General features: G+C 29.2%; 1 protein-coding gene across 2 annotated transcripts in view; it reads left to right on the top strand.

Moving 5' to 3' along the window:
* LOC123263572 overlaps positions 1-14,591 on the top strand; it is a 50,607-nt gene extending 36,016 nt beyond the window's left edge. For both annotated transcript variants that reach the window (XM_044726460.1, XM_044726457.1), the window contains 2 exons: positions 11,088-11,671; positions 14,179-14,591. In XM_044726460.1, coding sequence (XP_044582395.1) covers positions 11,237-11,671; positions 14,179-14,529 — 786 coding nt within the window. In that variant the 5' untranslated portion in view covers positions 11,088-11,236 and the 3' untranslated portion in view covers positions 14,530-14,591. The remainder of the gene's footprint in view (positions 1-11,087; positions 11,672-14,178) is intronic.
* Positions 14,592-16,217: the final 1,626 nt, after the last annotated feature.

Here is a 16,217-nt window from a genome sequence, read left to right as displayed (position 1 = left end):
CGGTTCTTCAGCTAACTGTTAGATAAGATTGAATTGTCTGATTAATTTGTACTAACACTTCTAATTGCTAATTCCCAGGTAAAAAGTAAAAAGTCTTTTACAATAAAATGGCTGTCAGTTAAATCTAGACTTTATTTTCTGGCTAGATATTTTTGTAAATTGTTATCTATTGGTGAGCCCAGTTGTCTAAGAGAATTATTTATAGAAGATAAATCTAGACGGTCAGAGAGATTACCGATTAAAAACAATAATGCTAACTATCTAATTCTAAAATTCGCAACATTATATCTTGAGCATTCTTTTGTGATATCAGCAATACGTCTTTGGCAGAAGCTACCAGTGGAAGTATTAGATGCCAGTTCTCTAGAGATATTTAAAAAGAACATGTTTGAATATTTATTATCAATTGATCTCTAATATCGATTCGACGCCTTTGTTATAAATGTCCAATACATGTAATCTTATCTATTAAGTTTGCGATATAGTTCAATTCAAATCAATCTTAATTTAGTACCCTCAAGATTTTTCAAATACCCTAAATTTTCGGTATTAATGCGCTTACCATAAATTTACCGGTATAATTCTGAAATAATACGGTATTTCTGAGGTTATGTTGCCCAGTTTTTTTTACTATAGTTACGCAGCATTTCTACTGTACTTTTGCTGCAAAGTTACTAGAATAATACGAATAAATTACCGTACTCCAGAATTTTTACCGTAAAAAATCTATGTATTACCTATAATGTTCCTATAATTTTACAATAATAAAATGGTAATTCTACGGTAATAATACCGAAGTTATACTGCAATTTTTCCGCGATTATACTGATGTAATTAAAAAATAGCAAAAATTTAGTATTTTTTGTTGATTGCTGCATTTAAAGTCATATCATAAAAACTGTGCAGATTATAAAATTTTCATTTTTATTCCATTAATTCTTACGTTTTTCATTCTAATCAAGAATCATTGGAAGTAACGCGTAGAGATTGTAGGATTTTTAAAGTTCAAAGATGAGTAAATAAGTATACAGTAAATATGCGGTACATTTACTGAATGCTGTTAATATTCCGTAATATTCCTATTGTATTGCCGTAAATATTCTGAATTTATTTCGCAATTTTTATGTAATAATTCCGCAAAATCTAGCTAAAATAACTGAAATAGGTAAACATACAGCATTAATATCGTATAAATATCGAATCTGCGGGATTTCCAAAACCGCAAGTGACTTTCCTATCAAAAAAATCCATATGGGAAACCAGCCTGGATTCCCACATGGCGTTTTCGGATAGATTCCCATATGGTTTCCTATATAGGAATCCAGGGTAGGATCCTACATAGATTCCCATATTAATCAGGCGAAAAAAAATTTATTAAAAAAATTAAAAATAATTATGAAGTAATTGCTATTAATTAATTATTAATTGAAATAAATTCTGAAAAAGGGATTTTGTAATTTTATCTAATGAAAAAACTGCTGGCGTCTGATGGACTTGAACCCGGTACCTCATGGGTGACAGTCTTCTACGCTACTCACTGGCCTAAGTCACGTTTTTACAAGGTCTATGTTTATTCCACTCATATAAATTCACTATAGGAATCCATACTTCCGATGTGGATTTCCCATACAGGAATCCATCAACCCACAGGTTTCTATGTGGATTCCTATAGGAATTCATATTTCCTATGTGGATTCCTATAGGAATTCATATTTCCTATGTGGATTTTCCATATAGGAATCCATGTATCCACAGGTTCCCGTGTGGATTCCTTTAGGAATCCACACTTTCTATGTGATAGTATGGCAAATATACAGCATTTCATATACATACTGAATCTTTGCTTTATTTCCAAAACCGTGAGGACTGTTAACATCTTTCGGGTCTTTGGGTATCGATTATTAAAAAAATCTATTAATATTCATGAACCAAACAGCAAACACGCTAGCGCGAGTACGGTAATTTTAAATAATGGCCTGGGCGTAGTTGAGTTTATTAATTTTTAAAATTGAAATTAATTACGAAAAAGCATTCCATACATTTTTTATAGAATCCGTTGTTTAGGTTGTACTTGTGTTTGTTGTATTGATTGAAAAATTTTTTAATATTCGCACTGAGGTTTAAAAGGGCGTAGCCCATAAGTCTAATTGTTTTATTCCGAGTACGTGTTTTCACGTGCTAGACCTTTTGTTTCACGATAATTCGTTTTCTATAAATATTTCTGTTTCAATTTAAACTTTTATAATTCTGTTAATGGTAATATTAAACCGAAACAAAAATTACATTTTGTATATTATCAAAAAAATTATTTTTAATGCCGTAAAAAAAAAAAAAAACACAACAAGGGCTTTTTTTCCCAAACTGAAAAATTATATATACGCATATATGCTGACAAAAATACATATACGTCGCACATATAAAATATATACGCCACATACTTTTTTTTTGCCCCCGTATATGCGGCATATATTTTTTTCAGTACGGGTTATTAAATGACCTGACATGTTGGAAGATAATATAAAGAGCTGTTTAATTTGGGCGGTTTAATTAGCCAGATCGTCAATATAAACGCAAACGACTATGGCGACTAACCACTTGACTTCAAGATGACCCACCCACATCTTATATCAAGACAATTTAATGGTTTTAATCCAACTTGACACAAGTTCTCTTTCATTGCTATATTACTACATTACTATATTATAGACTTATAAAACTCGAGGAGGAATTAAACTTAATTATTTATATCACACATAATATGTATATAAGAAATTTCTAATTAATAATGATAATATTTGACGTTAAAGTTCATTTTTATAGTGATGAGATATGAAAGTCTTTTAAGTTACTGTCTCTTAATATCTCCTAAAATATTGAAGATAGACCTATAGTATGAAAACACTTTTAATAGGAAATTTTCTAAGCTAGAATTTTGGTCTCTTATAATTTTTTGCTAAAATCAATATTTTAGGAGTTATGGCCACTTTTTTGAAACCTAGAATTATAATAGTTGATTTTTTACTATGAAAATATAATTGCAGTTCCTATATCTCCTAAAATATTGAAGATAGACCTATAGTATACAGACGTTTTTTATAGGAAATTTCCTAAGCTATAATTTTGCTCTTATAATTTTTTCTAAAACTCAATATTTTAGGAGTTATATCCACTTTTATGGTAACTAGATCATTATTTTTCATTTTTACTTATTTGGTCACTCCTAAAGTTCCTATATCTCCTAAAATATAAAAAATAGGCTTGTAGTATAAGAGTGATCGATAGGAAATTTCCTGAGCTACAATTTGGATTCCTACAATTTTTTTCCTAAACTGAATATTTTAGGAGTTATGACCACTTTTATAGTAACTAGATCATAATTTTTCATTTTTAATTATCTAGTCACTCCTATATCTCCTAAAATATTGAAGATAGACCTATAGTATACAGACGTTTTTTATAGGAAATTTCCTAAGCTATAATTTTGCTCTTATAATTTTTTCTAAAACTCAATATTTTAGGAGTTATATCCACTTTTAAAGTTCCTAAGCAATAATTTTGAATTTTCGACTTCCTAGTTACTCCTAAAGTTCCTATATCTCCTAAAATATTAAAAATAACCCTATAGTATAAAAACGTTTTTTATAGGAAATTTCCTAAGCTACAATTTTGCTTTAATAAATTTTTCCTAAAATAAATATTTTAGGAGTTATAGCCACTTTTAAATTTCCTAAACAATAATTTTTAACTTTTAACTCCCTAAAATTCCTATATCTCCTAAAATATTGAAAATAACTCTACAGTATAAAAACATTTTTTATAGGAAATCTCCTAAGCTACAATTTTTCTCTTACAATTTTCTCCTAAACTCAATACTTTAGGAGTTATAGCCACTCTTAAAGTTCCTAAATAATAACTTTCAATTTCCCATTTTCTACCCGGGAAAAACGGATTAGATCTGGCCATATATAAAAAGATCTGGTCAGATCTGCCTTAGCAGATCTAGCCAGATCTTTAAATTATCTCTATCTGACGAGATCTGGCCAGATATAATCAGATCTGACCAGATGTAATTCAAAAAATAATCTGATTAGATCTGACCAGATTTGGTCAGATCTTTAAATTGTCTCTATCTGACATGGCCAGATATAACTAGATCTGACGAGATATACTAAAAATCTGTTTACATTAAATATCACAAGATCTGAATAGATGTATTGAGATCTGATCAGATATAAAAAATAATAGCTAAATAATCACATCAACAAAAATTACAATTTCATGGAACAATATCCAGTGAATACTATTTTCTTTTCACACTTTGCGTATCTGTCTTGATTAATTAAAAAAAAATTTTATTTAATCAAAGCTAGTTGAAAATACCTAAATGTATCAATTAATCTTTAACAAATATGTGATGAATATATTTATCAATAAATAAATGGTGAGAATTAAAGACCCATTGTTATTAATTTTTTATGATTAACTACAATATATGTATAACTACATAATCAGATCTGATGGAATCTGATGCTATTGACAGCTCTGATATAGTTATATCTGCCCAGATATGATAACATCTTTTTATGTCTAATGTATTTTTCAACCCAGATATGGTTATATCTGTTTAGATCTGATCAGATATGACTAGATCTGATCATGTCTGATGTATTTTTAAACTCAGATATAGTTACATCTGTTTAGATCTGATCAGATATCACTAGATCTGATTATGTCTCAAATCCTATATCTGGTCAGATATAAATAGATCTGACCAGATATAATTATATCTGGTTAGATCTAAACCTTTTTTCCTGGGGTAAAAATATTTTAGGAGTTACTATCCTTAAAATATGATTTTTTTACCTGTCAACCTAAATTAATTTACTACTCCCGGAATTATTAGTGAAAACATAAAGAAATGAACTAAAAAAGTTTGTAAAATTAATTAATGGTAAAAATAATTAAGTTAAAAACACTTGATAAATAATCGAGAAGTTTGTCGAGTATTAAAAGTTAATTAAAAGTTTACTATTTAATCCTTTGATTATTTGTCGTAGAATATTCGTCAATAAAAACGAAAAAAAACAACAACATATACAAGCATGACAAGTCGATATTAAGAAGAATTAAAAGGGTTGAGGATGTAGACTGTAGACGAACGACTAATTGGTCGTCGTGTACGCAATTAACTGATCCGAAGAGAGGCATATGGTTAATACGCTCTAATGTACGTTCTGTTGTAATAATCTTATATTAAATATAATATTATATAGAGAAGTACATATAAGAACTTAAATGCGGTCCCCTATATTTATATAATTAAGCAATATAAATGTATATATGGAAGCAGAAGTAGAAGAAGAAGAAGAAGAAATAAGGGGAATGAGATAAAAAGTAGGAACTAGTTGGTGGTTCTGAGGTTGAATTTATAGTTATTAGACAAGTATCGTATGTATCGTATGTAGATGAGAGATATAAATGTAAGAAAGTTTGGCTGAGTTTAAACGCGTCTAGTGATGCCAAACTAGTATGTTAGTATGTTGTAAGTCGACGCCAATCACCGCATATTATACTCAATGGATATGGCCAGGCGCATACCGCACCGCACTGCCAATAGTAATTGTTACGCTCCTCTAAACTCCAACACTTGATTTAATAATTCAACGGTAAAACACCTAAGCAAAGCTTGTTAATGAAGCTACATCATTAATACCACTCGCTTGTAAATTTATCAATTTATCAGTTTGTCAATTAAGCGATACAATAGAAAATTGTAGTACGACAATTAAAGATTTAAACCCCATCAAAAAAATCCACATAGGAAGTGTGGATTCCTAACGGAATCCACACGGAAACCTGTGGGTACATGGATTCCTATATGGAAAATCCACATAGAAAATATGAATTTCTATAGAAATCCACATAGGAACCTGTGGGTTGATGGATTCCTGTATGGGAAATCCACATTGAAAGTATGGATTGCTATAGTGAATTCATATTAGTGGAATAAACATAGACCTTGTAAGAACGTGACTTAGGCCAGTGAGTAGCGTAGAAGACTGTCACCCATCAGGTACCGGGTTCAAGTCCATCAGACGCCAGCAGTTTTTCATTAGATAAAATTACAAAATCCCTTTTCAGAATTTATTTCAATTAATAATTAATTAATAGCAATTACTTCATAAATATTTTTAATTTTTAAATACATTTTTTCGCCTGATTAATATGGAAATATACGTAGGATCCTACCCTGGATTCCTATATAGGAAACCATATGGGAATCTATCCGAAAACGCCATGTGGAAACACAGGCTGATTTCCCATATGGATTTTTTTAGTAGGGAATCCTATCAAAGAATCCACATGAGTTTATATAGAAATCCACATAAGAAAGTATGGATTCGTATAGGAACCAATAGGAATTCACATAGGAAGTGTAGATTCTTAAAAGGAATCCACACGGAAACCTGTGGGTACATGGATTCCTATATGGAAAATCCACATAGAAAATATGAATTTCTATAGAAATCCACATAGGAACCTGTGGGTTGATGGATTCCTGTATGGGAAATCCACATTGAAAGTATGGATTCCTATAGTGAATTTATATAAGTGAAATAAACATAGCCCTTGTAAGAACGTGAGTTAGGCCAGTGAGTAGCGTAGAAGACTGTCACCCATGAGGTACCGGGTTCAAGTCCATCAGACGCCTGCAGTTTTTTCATTAGATAAAATTACAAAATCCCTTTTTCACAATTTATTTCAATTAATAATTAATTAATAGCAATTACTTCAATTATTTTTAATTTTTTAAATAAATTTTTTTTCGCCTGATTAATATGGGAATCTATGTAGGATCCTACCCTGGATTCCTATATAGGAAACCATATGGGAATCTATCCGAAAACGCCATGTGGGAATCCAGGCTGGTTTCCCATATGGATTTTTTTGATTGGAAAGTCACTTGCTGGTTTGGAAATCCCGCAGATTCGATATTTATACGATATTAATGCTGTATGTTTACCTACTTCAGTTATTTTAGCCAGATTTTGCGGAATTATTACAAAAAAATTACGAAATAAATTCCGAATATTTACGGCAATACAATAGGAATATTACGGAATATTAATAGCATTCAGTAAATGTACCACATGTTTACTGTATACTTATTTACTCATCTTTGAACTTTAAAAATCCGACAATCTCTACGCTTTACTTCCAATGATTCTGTGATTAGAATGAAAACATAAGAATTCATGGAATAAAAGTTAAACGTTTTATAATCTGCACAGTTTTTATAATATGACTTTAAATGCAGCAATCAACAAAAAATACTAAATTTTTGCTATTTTTTAATTACATCAGTATAATTGCGGCGAAATTGCAGTATAACTTCGGTATTATTACCGTAGAATTACCATTTTATTATTGTAAAATTATAGGAATATTATAGGTAATACATAGATTTTTTACGGTAAAAATTCTGGAGTACGGTAATTTATTCGTATTATTCTAGTAACTTTGCAGCAAAAGTACAGTAGAAATGCTGCGTAACTATAGTAAAAAAAACTGGGCAACATAACCTCAGAAATACCGTATTATTTCAGAATTATACCGGTAAATTTATGGTAAGCGCATTAATACCGAAAATTTAGGGTATTTGAAAAACCTTGAGGGTACTAAATTAAGATTGATTTGAATTGAACTATATCGCAAACTTAATAGATAAGATTACATGTATTGGAAATTTATAGCAAAGGCGTTGAATCGATATTAGATATCAATTGATAATAAATATTCAAACATGTTCTTTTTAAATACCTCTAGAGAACTGGCATCTAATACTTCCACCGGTAGCTTCTGCCAAAGACGTATTGCTGATATCACAAAAGAATGCTCAAGATATAATGTTGCGAATTTTAGAATTAGATAGTTAACATTATTATTTTAAATCGCTAATCTCTCTGACCGTCTAGATTCATATTCTATAAATAATTCTCTTAGGCAACTGGGCTCACCAATAGATAACAATTTACAAAAATATGTATCTAGAAAATAAAGCCTTATAGATTTAACTGACATCTATTTTAATTCTTGTCTATACAATATTATCGTAATCCATAAAAAAAATAATGGAACTTTCTTTTCGCTCTAGTTTAGTAGACGGTAATGTCCTCTAGATTTAATCTGAGATATTTGTCCGAATTAGGGTGTGCTAAGTTATGGGTGTTTATGTCACCCAAATGGGAAAAATATTTCGATTTAAATTGCTAGCAAGTTTTTTTGTGACTACACGGAAAAATAATCACCCGGATAATTGATCTCGAATTAAACGGCATTGAATTCACGAGGTTGCATCCCTATACATTATTATACTAATCCCGGAGTATTTTATAGTTCAAATGTATATATACAGTAAAGAGTTAAGCGTTTAAGCCTCCAAGTTAAGCAACAGGTCACGTATTAAATTGTAACTGAAAGATTACCCTGTTTATTTATTTCGCTGATTATTCTGGATTGGCTGGAAAAAGTTGCAGTTTTATAGATTAAAATATTTTATAGTATTAATATTTTTTTTAAAGAATTTTTTAAAAAAATTTTATTAAAATAAAGTACCCAGTAGTTGAACAAGTTTCAAAATAAAACTTATTTAACCCTACTTTTAATGTATAAAGATGTAATTATTAGTTAAAATTAGTGATTTTCATGAAAATATAAACAATTTTGAATTGATTAGCAAAATAACAAAAATAGAATATTTGTATATTGACAACGTTTTTAAGATAGACTATCAAAGGAGTAGTAGTTGAACAATCAATTCTGACAAGCCTTAGTAGTTGAACACTCCGGGAGCAGTAGTTTAACTAATAAAATATATGCCAATAGGCACACCAAAAATTTTCAACGTTTTATTGAAATATCTAAAGAATTATAACATATTATTGATTAATATTAAAAATAATACTATCAATATTTAATATGTTCATTTAAAAATGATAAATATTTGTATTTAATTTTTTAATTACATTTTTTATGAATGACAAAGCAAATTTTCAATTATAAATCAATAAAACTCTATTCAAAACGTTCAATAATTTTTAACTACTCTAATTTTTAGCTATAAAACTTATTTAATTTGCAGTAATTAATACAAATGACAATGCTGATCACTAGTCTATAAACCTATTAGAGATTAGAGTGCTGTTAAAATTATACGGCTCCAGCTTGTTCAGGTTATGGGTACCGCTTTTAAAATTTCGAGGTATAGTTACACGCTAAAATTTAATATAAAAATTATAGTTTATGTCTTTGCAAAAAATATGCATTATTTAGGAAAAGACTATTTCATTGGGTGGTACAATTTTTTTTACTTAAAATGATATACCGTTTTTTTTACTGATTGTTCGGTTTACGGTTTAGTACCTTTTTCATGAAAAAAATAGCATCTATCGGCTATTCTCGACATTTCAACTTTTAAGTTAACAAAAATATAATTGTTTTGGTTTACAATTGGAAAAACTTACAGAAATCAATTACTGTATCATTGAATAATTATAAAATGCGCATATTATTCATAATAAATATACGGATTTTGTATTACAACAATTAAAAAAGTCTGAACTGTTAAAAATTTTTGTAAAATTACAATTATATTACAAAACAAATAATAAGTAAAATTACAAATCAGTGTATAGCAATGCGAAATAAAATACAATTCATGTAATTTTCCAACACCTGTCAGGAAATCTACTAAGATGTATTGTAATTTTACAAACTTCATGTATAAACGTAACACGCATTGTAATATTACAGAACCGTTGGTAAATTTTTAAGAAAAAGCTTTTTAATTTTGCAAACATTATTTGTGATCTGACTCGACATAATTGTATGTAAAATCACAAAAAAATATTGTAATTTATATTACAATAATCTCATAAAAAATTTAAAAAGCTTTTTTTTATTTTTACAATTTTCATTTTAAAATTACCCAGTGCAATGTAATCTTACCAGACAATTTTAATTATATTACACGAATTGTAATTCTACTTAACTGTTATCCAATTTTAAAAACAATACTTTTCAGTTTTACAAAAATGAAACTGATGTATCAAAAAACAACAATGTCCTTCATATTTATTTTTACTAATTTTTAGTCTAAGTTTATTTGTAATAATAAATTCGAGGCATCATTTATCTTTTATAAATTTTAATATTACGCTCAAACGATCATTTCGAAATCAATATATTTTAATGAGTATATGTTAGACTTTAATTTTTATAATATTCAATGAATTATAAATAATGTAAAAGTTAGTTATTTTCCATCAATAAACAGCATCAAATAACACAAATAATGTAAATAATAAATAATAAGCCGTAAAGCTCAATCACCACATAAGATTAGCTTATAGAAATAATAAGATGTTAAATCACCTATCGGTCGTACGGCGTAGGGCGTTAGGTATCGGTCTAGCAAGCGCGTGGCTCGCGTTCGATTCTTAGTTAGGGTAAATATTATTTTCACTATATGTCATCAGAGTTGTAAAAATTAGGTCTACGTTAGATGCAAAATATAGTCAGCGCTTCATAAAAATAAAATGACAACAAATATTAAATCAAATCTTTCTTTTTTATTATTTAAATTAAAGTAAAATTCAAGGAAAGTATTGTAATTTTACAAACTTAGCTAATCTAAAAATATTTGTAAAATTAAAAAACGATGTAAAATTAGTAACCTCACATCTATATATGATTTGTAATATTACTATACCCGATTGTAATTTTAAATAAATTTTTTGCCTATTGGCTTCCAATAAATTTCTTGTAAAATTACAGTAGAAATTTTTAACAGTGTATACTGGGTACTTTACCTTAGTAATATTAATTTATGCTAATAAATCAAAGTTGAAGCTTCATAAATTTTAATCTAAAGACCATAAATATTGTCTAATTATATAAAATATTAGGGAAGAAGTCAGTAATTAGAGCGATAACTCAAATAGAGTAAAAAATAGTAAGCTTAAGATAAAATAAAAGTGAGAGTAAATTTATAAAATGAATAAATAGTTTGTTTGTAAATTTGGCAGGTGAATGCAGTAAATTCGCAGAGGTAAAAGTACCAGCAATAGTGGATCCTCGTGAAGAAAAAGTAATACTAGAGTGTAACTACAATCTCGGTGGCGAGCAATTGTATTCAGTTACTTGGTTGAAAGATGGTAATGAGTTTTTTAGGTATATGCCGAGCGCAATGCCAGGAAAATTACAACAGCAACAGCAAAACTCAGAACAGAACCAGTACAAGCAAAAGCAGTCGTTGTCGAGCAGCAGGGTTGTGGATTCGCCCGCCGCGGCGGCATTTAATGTACACGATGGGGTGGTGCAAGTTGAGTTGAGTGAAAGCAACGACAAACGTGTTGTCATACGACAACACTTGGGTGACAAGTGGATAAATGTAACCGGATCTTATGGTTGCCAAGTGTCAGGCGAAAGTCCCAAGTTTGATATTGTCTACGATGAGGCGGTTATTAACGTTGGTATACTCCCACAAAGAGATCCAGTCATCGAAAATCTCAGAGAACACTATGATATCGGGGAAACTCTTGACGCCCAGTGTATTTCTGCTCCCAGTTATCCCACAGCTCAATTGTCTTTTCTTGTCAACGGCCGAGAGGTGATTGATCCTTTTAATTACATTTCAATTCTTTTTTTTTTCTGAGTTTTTTTTTTTGCTTTTTTATATAAGTCGGATCAATAGTTATCATTAAAAAATTAATTCTTGAGTAATTTTATCATTAGATTTTTGTAAATTGTTATCTATTGGTGAGCCAAGTTGTCTAAGAGGATTATTTATAGAAGATGAATCTAGACGGTCGGAGAGATTAGCGATTAAAAATAATAATGTTAACTATCTAATTATAAAATTCGCAACGTCATATCTTGAGCATTCTTTTGTGATATCAGCAATACGTCTTTGGCAGAAGCTACCGGTGGAAGTATTAGATGCGAGTTCCCTAGAGATATTTAAAAAGAACATGTTTGAATATTTATTATCAATTGATCTCTAATATCAATTCGACGCCTTTGCTATAAATTTCCAATACATGCTATCTTATCTATTAAGTTTGCGATATAGTTCAATTCAAATCAATCTTAATTTAGTACCCTCAAGGTTTTTCAAATACCCTAAATTTTCGGTATTAATGCGCTTACCATAAATTTACCGTTATAATTCTGAAATAATATGGTATTTCTGAGGTTATGTTGCCCAGTTTTTTTTACTATAGTTACGCAGAATTTATACTGTACTTTTGCTGCAAAGTTACTAGAATAATACGAATAAATTACCGTACTCCAGAATTTTTACCGTAAAAAATCTATGTATTACCTATAATATTCCTGTAATTTTGCAATAATAAGATGGTATTTCTACGGTGATAATACCGAAGTTATACTGCAATTTTGCCGCGATTGTACTGATGTAATTAAAAAATAGCAAAAATTTAGTATTTTTTGTTGATTGCTGCAATTAAAGTCATATCATAAAAAATGTGCAGATTATAAAATTTTCATTTTTATTCCATTAATTCCTACGTTTTTCATTCTAATCGAAGAATCATTGGAAGTAAAGCGTAGGGATTGTCGGATTTTTAAAGTTCAAAGATGAGTAAATAAGTATACAGTAAACATGCGGTACATTTACTGAATGCTGTTAATATTCCGTAATATTCCTATTGTATTGTCGTAAATATTCTGAATTTATTTCGCAATTTTTATGTAATAATTCCGCAAAATCTAGCTAAAATAACTGAAGTAGGTAAACATACAGCATTAATATCGTATAAATATCGAATCTGCGGGATTTCCAAAACCGCAAGTGACTTTCCAATCAAAAAAATCCATATGGGAAACCAGCCTGGATTCCCACATGGCGTTTTCGGATAGATTCCCATATGGTTTCCTATATAGGAATCCAGGGTAGGATCCTACATAGATTCCCTTATTAATCAGGCGAAAAAAAATTTATTAAAAAAATTAAAAATAATTATGAAGTAATTGCTATTAATTAATTATTAATTGAAATAAATTCTGAAAAAGGGATTTTGTAATTTTATCTAATGAAAAAACTGCTGGCGTCTGATGGACTCGAACCCGGTACCTCATGGGTGACAGTCTTCTACGCTACTCACTGGCCTAAGTCACGTTCTTACAAGGTCTATGTTTATTCCACTTATATAAATTCACTATAGGAATCCATACTTTCAATGTGGATTTCCCATACAGGAATCCATCAACCCACAGGTTCCTATGTGGATTCCTATAGAAATTCATATTTCCTATGTGGACTTTCCATATAGGAATCCAAGTATCCACAGGTTCCCATGTGGATTCCTTTAGGAATCCACACTTCTACACGAATCCTTAACTTTCCTATGTGAATTAAAAAACTCTTTTGATATTTTTAATTAAATAGAAAGAAAAATATGCATATAATTCTTATTTTTAATGAATAGAGAACTTGTTCTTTATCTTTTATTGTATTTTAGACTTATTTACTCATTTTTAGAAAAATTTAATAATTTTAGTTTTCCCGCGCTCTGTAAGATGGCGTTGCGCGCCGGATTAGGAACTACGTCACTCGCCCGCGAAAATTTAAATTCAAAAAATAATTTAAATTTCAAAAATCACTCTAATAAATTTATTAAATTTTTTTTTCAATTTTTTTGATCATTTTAATTCAATTAAAGTTAGGGAACTCTTTTTGTGTTCTCAAAAATGTTATTAATTAATTTAAAAATTAATTTTAAGATAACTAAAGTATTTCCACGCATTATTTTTTTATAGATATTCTTATTAGAAGAGTATTTGTATATTATATAAAAGAATATTTAAATGATAAACTTACATCAAAATCTAGATCAATAAAAGAATTTTTTTAAGCGTCCAATCCGATTTTCTCCCTAAAAAAAAAATCAGTTGAATTAATACCAACAAAAAAAAATTAAAAGCAATAATACCCAACTTACCAATATGTTTTGCTTAACATCCAAAGTTCCGAAAAGCCATTTAAATATTTTCTCGAAGATTTCCGCAATAAAATTTTATTTTAGTTATTTCTTCTCCAGATTGCATTACCAGTTTGGTTTCTTTATGCCTTATCTTTTCTTAACATTATTGCAGGTGGAGAAATCATTGACGACAGAATTCCCCAGTGTGGGAAGCGGCGTTGAGGGTAGCCTAGTCTCGACAACACGTCTCGGATTGTCAATGTCACTTAGCGATCAGGACTTTACTGCTACGTCAGCTAGGAGTCTCCATCTTGTCTGCCGATCGATTCTGCCAGGTATACCAGGTGCCAAGGCCCGCGAGACCAAAGCTATCATTTACCTTTCTGCCAGCAACCAGAAACTCGCCCAAGAAGCGCCAACCCCATTCTCCTCCCGAGCAGACACCAATTCTCATCATCACTATAAATTATTTTTATTTTACACCGTCATCCTCGTCCTCTTCAATTTTAACAGCGTGCTCTAGTCAGCCGATTACACCACAAATAAAAATAAAAATAAAAATAATAATAACAAAAAAACCAAAAAAACTGTAAATAGCTCAATTTAATTAAATAATCTTTTTTTTTCTCTCTATTTTGTCGTGAATTTTTATTCTCGTTTAATTTAAATGCTCAAGTAATTCTTTAGATCCTGCAAAAAATTCTACCCGTAATAGTAATAATAATAATAATAATAATAATAATGATAAATATAATTTAATGTATGAATTCTATATCCGTAAAACTTTTTTACGGTTTCGGGGATTTAGACAAGAGGAGTCTTTGCTTGGAAGCTCGTACTACCGAAATTGAAACGTGTAATCGCGACAGCAGAAGCCAACCCTGAAAAAAATTTATCTTTTTTTTTTTGTAGCTCAGCCGCTAAATTAAAGGATCATTTTAACATGAGAATAACTTCGATAGGATATAAGGGGAATTTAATTGCTGATTAAGCGGCGACTAATGAAAGGGTGTTAAAGATTAAAGATAATTTTGTTAAATTGCACTGTATTTTCTTGAATATTGACGTTTTTACAGATATAAGCTCATTCTGATGTTAGACTCATCAAGAGCTTTCATTTGAGTACCCACATGCATTTTTGATATATTTTTCATATATACATATATATGATATATATAAATATATGAAATATATGAAAAATTGATGTGGGTACTCAAATTAAAGGTCTCGATGAGTGTAATTTCGGGGTGAGCTTATTTCTTTAAAAATTTCAATATTTCACGAGACACAAGAACATTTCTTGATTATTGACATTTTTAAAATATAAGCTCATTTTGACGTTACACTCGCCAAGAGCTTTCATTTGAGTACCCACATGCATTTTTGATATATTTTTCATATATACATATATATGATATATATAAATATATGAAATATATGAAAAATTGATGTGGGTACTCAAATTAAAGGTCTCGATGAGTGTAATTTCGGGGTGAGCTTATTTCTTTAAAAATTTCAATATTTCACAAGATACAAGGTCATTTTTTAATTAATAAAAATTAATTTATGTATTTAGTTAGTTTAAAATATTTATTACAAAAAAATGATGGCAAAAAAAATTTCAAAACTAAAAAATGCAATTTTTAAAAATAACTTTTTTTTTAATTTAATAACATTAATTTTGATATATTTTTTATATTTTCATATATATATATATAATATATATTTTAGAAATATAAGCTCATCTTGATGTTGCATTCATCAAGAGCTTTCATTTGAGTACCTACATGCATTTTTTATATATTTTTGATATATTCATATATATCATATATATAAATATATAAAATATATTAAAAATTGATGTGGGTACTCAAATGAAAGGTCTCCATGAGTGTAACATCGGGATGAGCTTATATCTTTAAAAATGTCAATATTTCACAAGATACAAGGTAATTTCTTAATTATGTATCTAGAGATAATTTCGAATGCAGCCTAAATATCATAATAAATTGACTATCGGTGAGAATGATATGAAACCTTGAAAAGGCACAAATTCAAATCAAGACCTTTACAATGACACTAAATCTCGCTAAAAAATCCGATTTTGTCATATGACTATCCTGGACACAAAATTTTTCTTATTCTCTTAATAATATAGATTTCTAAACGTTTTTTTTTTTGTATTTACTCGAAGTATGCATTAGTTTAAGT

Source organism: Cotesia glomerata, linkage group LG4 (genome assembly GCF_020080835.1).
Source record: "Cotesia glomerata isolate CgM1 linkage group LG4, MPM_Cglom_v2.3, whole genome shotgun sequence".
NCBI classification, from domain to species: domain Eukaryota; kingdom Metazoa; phylum Arthropoda; class Insecta; order Hymenoptera; family Braconidae; genus Cotesia; species Cotesia glomerata.
Note: the sequence above shows the minus strand (reverse complement) of the source record. Positions and strands in the feature narration are given on the sequence as shown.